Source organism: Lissotriton helveticus, chromosome 12, assembly GCF_964261635.1.
Source record: "Lissotriton helveticus chromosome 12, aLisHel1.1, whole genome shotgun sequence".
NCBI lineage: Eukaryota > Metazoa > Chordata > Amphibia > Caudata > Salamandridae > Lissotriton > Lissotriton helveticus.
In genome coordinates, this window is record NC_136073.1 from 281491772 (window position 1) to 281504400 (window position 12629).

At 45.1% G+C, this 12629-nt stretch overlaps 1 protein-coding gene across 3 annotated transcripts in view; it reads right to left on the reverse strand.

The window, feature by feature from the left end:
* The window catches only part of ANKRD27 (ankyrin repeat domain 27), a 582242-nt gene that overhangs the window by 68124 nt on the left and 501489 nt on the right, over positions 1 to 12629 (reverse strand). For all 3 annotated transcript variants that reach the window (XM_078670366.1, XM_078670365.1, XM_078670368.1), the window contains 2 exons: positions 8751 to 8912; positions 2198 to 2312 (listed from right to left, as the gene is read on the reverse strand). In XM_078670366.1, coding sequence (XP_078526492.1) covers positions 2198 to 2312; positions 8751 to 8912 — 277 coding nt within the window. The remainder of the gene's footprint in view (positions 1 to 2197; positions 2313 to 8750; positions 8913 to 12629) is intronic.

Here is a 12629-nt window from a genome sequence, read left to right on the forward strand (position 1 = left end):
ACACTCTCTTTTGCAAAAATTCCAATACCATAGGCTCCGCTCGGCCTTCCGTGAACTACTGGGACCAGAGCTGGAGGAACCTGAAGAGATCCCGGAACTGACTTATATACTGCAGTCCACCTCCGCGGCGAAACTCATCACACGGCTTAACAAGCTTGGTGTGACACAGCAGCGTCTGCAACCGTCGAAGGCCAGGGAGGCCTGGCAGGCAGACCTACAATCTCCCATAGACGACGGGATGTGGCGATACTGCTGCACAAGCACGCGCAAGATCTCACTAAACGGTCGGCACCGCCTGGTGCATTTCAAATTTTTACAACGAGTGTATTACACCCCTTCCCGCCTACACCGCTATGGCCTCCGCACATCGGCCGAGTGCGAGCGCTGCCGGACTCCGGCGGCAGATTTTTTCCATTTGGCATGGCTGTGCCCTGGAGTGCAGGCATTCTGGGCTGAGGTCTTTGCGGAACTTGAGCGGATACTAGGGGAGCCATTGTCTCGAGCCCCTGCCTTGGCGCTACTCGGCTACTCGAGGCCTCTGGCCCCGGGACTGCGTCGTTTGGTGGACCTGGCGCTGCTCCTGGCCAGGCGAGTGGTGGCGACATGCTGGATGAGGGGACCCCTCCCCACCAAAGCTGCATGGCTACGAGACCTGCAGTATTGTTGCACCCAGACGGAGCTGTATAGCGACCTCCTTCCACCCAGAAGCAGGCCAAAGAATTTTTGGGTCCTCTACAAAGAGTACAAGCAGAGAAGTGAGGAGATAGACTCCGACTCCGCTGAGGAGGTGGAGCTGCAAGACGGGGTAGTGGAGATCGAAGCCCATACTGAACTCGGGGACACGGGGGAGGTGGGAGGGGAGAGGCCCCTGGCTGACTGAGGGTAGCTGTGAGTACCGGTTGACGAGTTGATGATGGATGGCTTTACTAGAGTAGGTTTGTGGGGGGGACAGGAGGGGGACACGGGGATGGGACGCTTGGGAGGTAGCATAGTCGGGAGGGATTAGACAGGCACACAGTCACACACGCGCGGGCGGGGGGGGGGTTTGTTGGGACTGTTTACATTTTTTGTTAGAGTAACCTAGACGTTGGATCGCTATCTAGCAAGTGGACAAACGGATTGTCAGTTGACACACCACTACAGTACACTGCTGGTATTGGGAGTACTCGCTTGACACTGTTGCACAACTTCCCTCCTACCTTGCCGCCGGGCCTCCGGGATGCCGGCACTAAGGCTGTGTACTAACGACACTTACTTGAGTTTGTGTATCTGGAGCTATATGTGATGTTTAACTGATGCTCATGTGATCATGCTGGTGCTGTCAATGGCTACGCTGTCAATAAAGATCTGTTTAATATAAAAAAAAAAAAAAAAAAAAAAAAAAAAGAGATCAAAAGTGGCACATATTTCAGGCAGGAGCTATTGCAAGAATTTCCAGATTTAGGCTGACCCTTGGGGAGGCTGTTACTGCTGGCACTGCTTCCTACGCTGACCGAAGAGATCATGAAAACAGCATCCAATGCAGAGTGAACATGACTTCTGTAGCTCTATTTGCGTAATGCAGTTTCCACTCTTTGCCCTTTCCTTAGAACCATATAGGAGTCTGTTGACAGGTTAGGCACAAAGGTTGTGTCAAACCTAAGAGGCCATTGGTGGTCAAAGAGCACTACTAATGCATGGCATTGAGGTGAATAAGTCAAATAGAAAATTGCTTGGGCTTAGTTTGAAATGCCCCATAATACCAAGTAAGTGTCTATTTCTTTATTTCTTGACAATTTTTCGAATTGAAACAAAAAATATCAGGCATAATAATTGAGGTACAAGTACAACACAACAGAATTAGACACCTTAAAGTGCGACTACAACTGTACACAAGAAACTTTCTAAATAACACTCACAGAAAACAAATCTTTGCCACTAGCTAACATTACAATCCCATAACCCCTTTTTAAATTCCATTAGCACTAGCGACCTTCTGAGAGGTTTACACTTGAGGACATAACCTTGACCTTAGGCAGATAATCTTTAGGCTGGAAAGATTAACCCCAGGCTATCTATACCAGTTATCCACTCACAGCAGTATCTACTTACACAACCTTTCTTTCTTAATTAAAGGCCACAGACACCTTCCTAAGTGCAGGCATGGAGTACAGCATAGGGCGGAAAGCAGGGACTTCGAAAAAAAAAAAATGCTTACTTTTCTTCCTTATCTTGGCATTGTGCCTCTGAATATTTGTTGTTACTGGTTCTTCCACTGGTACAGAGGTTCCATTTGCGGAGGCAGCTTGTAGTAGCTTCATAATCTTAGAATTCTTAAACAAATACAAACAATGTAAATATAAATTAATACCTGTGTTCCCCAAAACTGCCCAAGAAACCTTTGTGTAACCAAGATAAAAGACATTTTAGACGTGCATTCATTTTCCAATGGTGGTTTACATCCTGAAATAATCACTTTGTGATGAATAAATATCCTAACTCGCCTGTGCGCAAGGGTCAAAGGCGAACGTGAACGTATAGAACTGGCTCAGTTACAGTTCTTTATAAATCTGACAACAGAAACTGAGGTGAAATCACATTTCAAATTACTGTCAGAAAGACAAAGAAAACAGCAAACAAAAAACGTAATTTTAGATTTTACAAAAAGCTTCTTAGAATGTTCAGTAAACCAGCATAATAGAAATTTTTAGAAAACATTAACGAATGCCAGACTAATTGATTGCCAAACCCAATCTGTGTCCACTTTCATTAAAACGGTTGTAAACTGCACACCTCAACTGAGCTGTGGAACTGGGAGTCCAGTTTCATTAGTCTTATAAACAGTTGAGCAGCTCCATTTAACATCTTAAATTCTGGCAGACAAGGTTGTGCAAAGCTGCAGAGGATGGTATATGAAGAATGGTGAAGATGATGAAACGGTGGTTTGAATATCAGAATACAGTATACAGAAATACCGTCTGCCATAAATATTGTGGCCTAAATATGGTTTACAGAAATGTCATCCCACTTGGGTTAGATGTTTTATTATTAAATTCACTGGGACAATATTTTTGTAAATGATATTAAGGACACAATTTTTATGTCTGAAGATATTCTGACCAATATTCTAGTGCCACACCAAACAGATGACTCAGATTCTTTTAAGATTGTTATAGAAACATCTGTGGAGGTTTCTATAACAAACCTTGAGTAGTTGTATGGTGATACCAGGGTTCAATTCCTGACGCGGCAGGGTCGTGGACTTGGGTCAGCGGACTCGATAATTCGCGCTTCGGTACTTACTCTAATCAGGGGTTCCATTCGGCAACTCTGGGCATTAGCTTGCCTAATCTCCACAACGGCCCCATCAATTCCGGGGATGCCTGGCTCCACCTTGGTGACTCCCAGCAGGGACCATCCCACAGGGAAAGCCAGGACGGGTTCCCCAGAGTTATACAGCGCCAGGAAACCTACGGATGGGTAGCAGTGCGCTTTACAAGCTCAAATACATACATACCAGTCGTTTGAGCTAGAAGAACAAGTTACTTTCCTTTGATAACGCCTTACCTGTTAGAGACTATCAGGTCGCAGACTCCTTACCTTAAATTATTCCCCAGGCGTCAGATTGGATCCGGACATTTTCAAACTGTATCTCTGCGTGCCGGTAGGTGGCATGAATTGCCTCTGCATCTGTTTCGGCGGCGTAATCTGCCCTGGGTGCGACACGCGCTTTGCCTGAGAGCTGACATCAGCTACTTAACGTGACATTTTATTGCCAGAACCATGGTGCCAAGACAGAATGCTGATATTTATTGCCCAACAAAATGAGTTCGCAGGAGCAGGGTGGATGGGAGGGTCCGCTAAGGAATCTGCGAATAGACAGTCTCTCTACCAGAAAAGGCGCTACCAAAGGTAAGTAACTTGTTCATCTAATAGAGGCTTCCCAGAGTCAGGAAGGTACGTACAGGGGGTCGCTGCTTTTCTGTAAATGCTGCAAAAAAGGAAGGCCTTGCTGGGTAAGGGAAAAGGCAAACAAAAGGACTTCAGACAAGGATGCAGACATAGGATCAATGGATTTGACAGTACACCAAGCCACAAGTTCTCCGCACCCATAGGCATAAATAGTTTTAGTGTGGGGAGATCTGGCTGCCAGAATGACATTGCATACTTCGGGAGGGAGTTCAAACACCTTCAACTGTTGCCACTCATTGTCTATGCATGTAGATGAGGAGTGTGCAGGTTCAGGTACAGGACCCTGCTTTGTTGTTGTGCCAGGAGATCCTCCAGAAGGGGCAGCCTGATAGGAGAAAAGATGCTCACGCTCAGCCCTTCGTGATACCAGACTCTCCTTGCCCAATCCAGGCCACTAGGATAACTTGGGCTTGGTCATTCTTGATCTACTTGAGAAATCTCAACAGGAGTGGTATCGGCAGAAAGCCTACAGGAGCCCTGAACTCTACTCGAGAGGAAATGAGTCTGAGCGAGAACCGCTTCAGAAACTCCAGCATACAGAAGTGCTGACATTGTGAGTTCTGGATTGAGGTGAACAGATCTATCCAAGATTTTCACCAGTTGTAGAAGAGACCTTGCAGTACCTCCAGGCAGGGAAGCCATTCGTGATCCAGGAGGCATCAATGGCCGAGTTTGTCCTCCCTATCATTCAGACAGCTGACCAGGTGTTGTAGAACCGAGAATATCTCCTGACGTTCTAGCCATGTCAAAAGACGCAGAGCCTTTTGACACAGGTCCCACGACCTCATCCTGCCCTGCTTGTGCAATATCAACTGGCAGTGGTGTTGTCCCTCTACACCTGAACTAGCCTTTCCTTAATGGGAGTAATAAGGGCTTTCAATGCCAGGCGAATTGCTCAGAACACCAGCAGGTTGATCTGGAGCGGAGAGACTGCCAGAGACCAGAGTTCTATGATCCCCACCTCTCCCAGATGGCCACCCTAACCCAGCAGTGATTGGCGTATCCGTCACCATAGTCCGCTCTGGGTGGGAAAGGAGAGGGGTCTTCAGTTGATCCAATTGCAGTTCATCAGCCACTAATGCAGTCTTTTGCAGTTTCCTCTGCTATCTGGATCAGGTCAGAGAGATTACCCTCATGCTGCGCCCAACTGGAACATCGGGTCCTAGTGCAGAGCCCGCATATGTCAGCAGCCATCCGTAACCATCAGGATGAAGGAGGCCATGAGGCCCAGCAGCCTCAGAATCTGTCTCACTGAAATCCAGGATAAAGACTTAAACATCGCAAACGTAGCCTAAATATCCTGGACTCGCCGCTCCGGAGGATAGGTCTGAAGCCCTGCAAGTACAACACTACCATCCAGTCTCCAGGGTCCAGGTCAGACAGGACCTAAGCAAACATTAGTACCCTGAATTTCTCCTTCTTCAGAAAGTAGTTGAGAGGGTGCAGTTCTTATTTAGGGAAGAGGGCGCCCTCCTTTTTGGCAACCAGAAAGTAGCATGAACAGCAACCAAGACCTCCTTCTGATGCCGGCACACTCGCTGCCTTTTGTTCAAAAGAGCCTGCTCTTCCTGACAGGGCAGAGAGAGGTGGTCCTCTGAGAGCTGATCTGAGGATGGTGGCATGGCTGGCAGGATTCCGGGGAATGGAAGGGTGAAACCTCACTGAACAATTTGGAGCACCCATTTGTCCAAGGTTATGGACTACCAGCGGGACAGGTGGTGCTGGATCCTGCTGCCGACCAGTTGCCCATGATGATAAGAGGGAAAACTGAAAGGATTTGGAGGCTGTGGCTGCTGGAGGGTTGGAGAGTGGTTTGGCAGACCTCTGGCCTTGGGTCCCACGGGGATTTTGGGAACTATGTCCGCAGCCATGACAGGACTGGGAGACCTATTGGCCTTGGTGGCTGGGCAGGAAGGGAAGCGGTTGGTAGCTCTTATTGTAGCCATGGATGGTGGAAAGGGTTGAGTGGGGCTGGAGCAGGGCTATGGGAGTCCTAATGACCAGGCAGTGGCCCTGTTGTCCTTAAAGCGCTCAAGTGCGGTAACTAACTTGTCGCCAAAGAGGCCACTAAATACTATCTCTTTAAGGGATGCCTGGACATCACCCAAAATGGCAATAGATCTCAACCAGGCATGACGCTGGAGTGCCACTGACACAATCATTCTGCCTAGCGAGATGGTTGCATTCACTCCACTGCTTATGATGAACTGTGCTGTGTCCCCGAAATCAGCGATATCCTGGTTTAGGATGGCTTAGGCCTCCTCCGAAACTATGTGCAGCACTTGCCCAACAGAATCCCAAACTGTGTAGCAATATCCGCCCAACAGGAACGTGGTGTTCACCAACCGCAGTGAAAGGCTGGCAGAAGAGAACATCCTCACGCCGAAGGTGTCCAGCCTCTGGGATTACCTATCCAGTGATGTGGTAAGGAAGGGGCTAGGGTTCACTTTGCAAGTGGAGGCCTGCAGAACCAGACTCTCCAGGGTGGAGTGCTGGTGGAAGAAAGCTGGATCCCCAGGAGCAAGGTGGTTGTGGTGTGTAATCGCCCTATGCACAGCAGCCCCTGTGAAGGGCTCGACCCAAGTTCTGAGGACGACATCTGTAAGGGCTTCATTAAATGGGAGGAGAGGTTCTGTGGGACGACTCCCAGCTGAAGCCCCTCTCTCAAGACGTTTGTCAGGGCAGCATTAGATCAAGGACCTCATCTACCCTCCTCGCCACTATGACAAAGGAAGCCCTTTCCTCCGTAGCCAAACTAGGAGTAGAAAATAAGCCGGTGTCTGGGAAGGTGTTCAAACCACTGGCCTCTACCAGTTCCTCGTACTAGTTCTCTTTTCTCTGATCCCTTCCAACCTCACACCTGACAAGGCCTGTCAAAGAAAGTAGGCCCTGGCTCGGACCCTGAAGTTTGAGTTCTGGCCACCGCCAGAATTAACATCCAGCAACGCCAGTCCGACTCTGTACTGGAGTAGGGTATGATAATGAGGTAGGTAGCCCCGGGATTGATGTCACTGGGACCAGCTATGGGAAGGTTGCAGTCTCGCGACCGAAGCCTAACGGAATCCAAACAGAACTAATGGCTTGGCTGGCGCGGAGGACAGACCTGCCGGTGGGAATCCAGTTGTGGTACTTGCGGAACCTGTGGAGCCTGAAGGCACTCCAGAGGGGTTGGCCAGCTCAAGTCTGAGCTTCATTTAGTCACTTTTCAACTTCTTGCTGTTAGGTGATGATTAACACCATCATGCAACTCTACATTCGACTTTACATAGTGTTTAGAGGCAGGCTACCTTGCACTCTTAGCCATAAGCCTTATTTAGCAGAGCAGCTAAGGTGGAGCACACTGTGTTTGCAGCACAGCTGCCTCACAGGTATGCCCAAAGCACAATAGTCTTAACCCGTCTCATGCCAGTCATTAATGGTTCAACCTTTACCCTTCTTTGGAGGTGTATGTTTATTGCTGCTGCAGTCTAACTTCTTCAGACGGGCAATCTATGTATGAGATCTCCAGGATTCTGGCATTTTAACGAAATATTTAACAATGTTCTCTTAAGACACAGCTCCAGTCTTTTGCGGTTAAGTGTTTCATGTATGCTGACAAAATCCAGCTTTCTCTCAGCCTCACATCTGGGAATCCTTCGACCACAGTTGACATAAAAGCCACTCCGTCAACTATCTGAAGGTGGCTTTCCATCAATCAACTTGAACATGTAGGCGATTTTTTTTACAACTATGCATTCTACATTTTGGTATATGATTCCCCGACCTGGATCCAAGGGACTTCTACACAACTTCATTGACTGTTGACAAAAACCTTTGTTTTTTGTTTGACTCTCACTTGTGCTTTTATCTACAGATCACAGAGGTCACATAAGAGTTGCTTCTTTATACTCTATTTAACATATTCCCTTTCTCACTTTTAACTTGTGTAAATCAGTGTAACCATGTGCGTTTGCTTCAGGTTCAATTAAGGTAACAATGTATACCTGGGACTCTTTAAAAAGTCACTATCTTGTCTGAATATGGTCCAGAATACATACCTTTAAAATAGGGTGAAACTGAAGATTTGACACCTGTGATTGCTCAAACATATTGGTGTTTATTATTGAGAAAAATTAGGTTATTTCATGTTTGCCTTTTTTTTCACAATGTCTTTCAGACTACTGACACATGGTTCAACTGCAACTTACTTTTTAAATTGGAGCCCTCTACCCTTCGATGTCCTGTACTTTTTCCATTGAGATTCTACCATGCTGTAATACCGGTAGGTGGATTAGCTTTTTGTGCCCATATTCAGTGTGCCCTTATTCATGCAGCTAACTTTTAACTGTACTTTCCAGATCTCTCAAGAAAGCTTTAAAAACCTGGCTTTCCTAATTTTAACTCATTGCCAGGTGAAGGTGTACATTGTGCTACATAAAATTCCCTCAACCTTCACAAAAATAATTACACAGAGGAAACACAGATACAAAGGTTCATCTCCCTATTGGATGCAAAGGAGAAAATGGGGGTACCTGAAGGAACTCCTAGAGGCAAATAAAAATTACATTTTGTGAATCCTTAGCATGTTTTAAATCATATAATGCATCTGTAGACTTACTGCTATAGATCATTGTGATATTGTTGTGTACGTGCCTCTTGTTGACAATTCAATATTCACAATACAGAAGGCTAAAAAGAACAAACAGTTCACCTTAAAATGTAGATGTGCTTAAATACCATTTGACCTACAGCAGAGTAGTACATCGGGATTTGGAGGAATATGACTGAGCAAGTTATAAGATGGAAGATGGCTACAGTACCTCCTGTGCATAGTCCATGGGTGTGCGCTGCTGTTTGTTCCAGACGTGCACCAAGGCTCCATAGCGAAGAAGAACCTCCACCACAACCTCGTGGTTCCCTTTTACTGCCTCGTGCAATGCAGTATTTCCCTTGTTATTTGAAATGTTAACTGAAGCACCATTCTAGAATGAAGCCAATGAAATCAAGTTAACATTATGTTGTGTGGAAGAGCTAAGAAAACAGACACATCTGTAATGAAACAAACCTAAATAAATATTCCTGCTACGTAGAGACCAGAACTGAAACATATTCAGCCAGTGATGGACTCATGTCCTAAATGTTCTTAATCTAAAATCCCAAAATGGTCATCTAACCCTTTATCCACTCATCAATAAAAAATTTTTTTTTTAAAATGCCAGAGCAGAAGACTGCAGAATTTATTTTGCTCTGGTGCAGAAAACATTAATAACCTCAACAAACACTATGGCCTAAATTAGGAGTATCGCGAGATTCCCAGCTGCTGCCATTATTGTTACAGGCCAGAATGTCCCCAGGCAGTTCTTGCAGTTAGGAACTGGTCAGAAGGGGTATAAAAGTTGTGCGGACATGCAATAACCAGGAGGAACTCCATACATGGGCGATGGATTATGGGGCGGGGGGCGTTAAAGGAGGAGGGGGAGAGTTGGGGTTACAATGTGGGGAGTGGTACTTGAAAATGGAAACATGTTGCTTTTTGGGTGCCCACATGAAATACATGACCCGAACCTTGTGGATGAGGACATCACAAAATATTTTATCAGGAACTGATCCATCAGGCAATGAGCCTTACCTTTTAATTATAATCCTGTCAAAATTATAGTCCAAAAGATGAAGACTGACTGTATGAGGTTGACTCTGACTAAGCAGCACACTGTCGTATTACTCCTTCCCGTAAATTGATGTTGCATTAATAAAGCGTATTTCGTACCTGGAAGTAGGAATTCATTATCCTGGGAGACAGAGATCGGGAAAATAAAAAAGGAGCAGTTGTCCAGGAGAGGGAGGGGAGGAAGGAGGGCAAAGGTGAAAGTGTTGCACTGACTTGGCCAGTTAATAGGTCAGGATTATTTACCCTTCTCACTGTGGTTCAGTATAGTTTCTATAGGAGCTAGGTAAATTGTCCTAGTAGATATACTTTTCTTATTGGAATGCACCCAAGGAGGTTTGCTTTTCTATAAGTAGATGTCAAAGGTTTCTCAGTTTCTTTGATGAGTGTAGAGAGTATGACTGAATAGTTTGTGCTGTCTGTGCTTCTAATGAAGTATAGGCAATCCCACCATGAAAGGAAAGATAAGTTTGCTGAGCTTATCCTTTCTGTGAGGATCAGTTTAGTGCCCAGTACTTCGAGAAGCTCAATCAAGAGGAGATTTGGTTGGTTTAGGTGAGAAGTGGGTTGGCATGCAAAGATGCCTTGGGATGCTGTAGAGACGTCAAGAAGTACGTGGATATTAAAGTATTTTTTTAATGAAATCTTTTATTTTAAGGCAGATAGCATTGGCATTTGCAGAACAACTGCATGTTTTATTTATCACCTGCTTCCACCATGCAATTCCAGCAGAGCTTGAAATCAAGGAGGCCTACTTTGTGTAGCCTGTCTGAGGTCCACAATACGTTATGTGATGGCCATAGTCTTGTCTGAGCTAGGGCAGGTGTGATTTTTCGGAAATAACCTAATTTGGGAAGACTATAATTCAGGTACAATCATAATTAGGAACATATTTGTTGATAATATAAAATTCAGTGTTAGAGTTTTTGCTGTTAAAACTAATCACCATAATGAACAATCATTGTCTGGCAAAATAATTTTGATGTTTGATTTTTTTGGAGACATGTATTTCTTTTTGCTTGCTGGGGAACTAAAACAATCTTCTATCCAACTATATTTGAATTGCAAGACGTCCCTGGGACCCGTTCTGGTTTTCTTTAGAAGGATTATAACTAACCCTGGACAAAGCACTACGCTAGCGTAGTTTGCGAAATTTGCACTACGCAGCGCAGTGCAAACATGCGTAGCGTAGTGTAGTGCAGCGGTTATTTTTTGCTTGCTCGCAGTCCTCAACGTCAAGTTGGCGACCGCGAGCAAGCAAAATGACATCCTCGCGAGACTTTTTCCTTGTTAGCGATCAGCAACATCAAATTGCTGATCGGGAGCATGGAAAATAAACCTCCCGGCGAGATTCTCAACGCGGGGAGGTCAGGTTTCACATTGTGAGTGGTCGCACATGCTCGTGACCACTCGCGAAACTACCAGTCTGCGTTGAGAAAGCTGCAGCTCGAGTAAAAATCTACTCTAGCGGCAGAAAAGTACAGCTCGCACTGTGCAAGATGCCGTTTTCAATGATTGCACAGTGCCGGATGCTTGTCCGCACTGTGCAATCATTGAAAACAACATCTTGCACAGTGCGAACATGCTACTAAGCAGTTCGCGTAGTGCTACGCGTAGTGCGAAGTGCACTTAGCATAGCTACGCGTAGCGCTACTTCGCGAACTATGCCCACCCCTAATTATAACCCCTATAACTTTGTAACAAAATTCTAAAATATTTGCTCTTCACATGGTAATTAACGCTCTTCGTGTTCAGGCAAAGAACTTTTAAAATCTGGTCATTTATCTATAGTAGCAAATATTTACTCTATAGTATTGCATAGGATGGTAGCAGCTTTTATAACCCTAATTGGCATACAGTGAGTTTTGAATTGTATCCTTATTAGTGTGGTATTTGTTGTGAGTGAGCTTTCCTGGCTTGCGATAAGGTTGTGTAACTCAGTGACGGTGTTACAGCATAGTTCAAACATTAGAAAGGTTTAGTACGTCGTTTTGAGAATCGGCTGATTACTGGAGAAGCCGATGACAACATTTCACTGGAAGAGAAGGAACGAGGGAAGAGAGAGAAGGGCATTGAGAGACAGAAGACAGAATAAACAACTAAAAAAAGAGTTCATCCGACTCCTTCCTGTGAGAGCACCAAGGCTCTTAATCCCCCTGCATGTCAGCTAGAGTGGAGAAAGCCATGAGCATTGACCCATCAGAGCTATCTGCAAAGTAGATTTGGTAAGTACAGCCTTACCGAAAATACAACTTCTGTCATGATCAGCAAACAGATTCTTATATAACTATGAACTAGGGCATACGTGATTCTAGTGCAATGCTTATTGTTATAATTGCATTCTTTAAGACAACAGTCAGAGTTATAGTTGCATTGACTATAGAGCTTCCCAGAGAACTGGGCATCAGAGGTTGTTTGATAATGGACGATTAGTCTAGGTATCACATATGTGTGGAACAAGGCTATCTAGATGCTATTGGTTAGACATAGAGGTTACGCATTTCTTGCCAATCGTTCTCTTAAAGCACACCTTGGAAGCATGTTGCCAAGGTTAACAACTATATCGGCTAGCTTTCCAGTAGATTTGGGTTGAAAGGGTTATCAAACATACCAAAGTATTGAATTGCTATGTAAGACCGCAGAACATATTTAGAAGATACATTGATCAATTTAGTGAGAGTGATATGTTGCGAGTTGTATGCAACATACAAGAATCCATTTAATCTTACTTCCACTGACATTCCAGTGCTTATATAATAATGAGACTTTGGTTTGAAGCAACAGAGATGTTGGCAGAACACTTAATCAACACAACCTGCTTAGAGGTAAGAGTGTAGACAGTTTAGATGTCCATATCACATTAAGAAGAATTCAAGATGAACCCGGAACTCCTGCAGTATGCCCAAGGCTTCCTTGAGGTTAGAGATTCGGATAAATCTCATAAAATCCAGTGGATGCGGGAGGTTAAAGCAATTTATATGGCTATGGGCCTATCTCCATTATGGGACGACCCTGCAAGGAATGTTTTCCCACC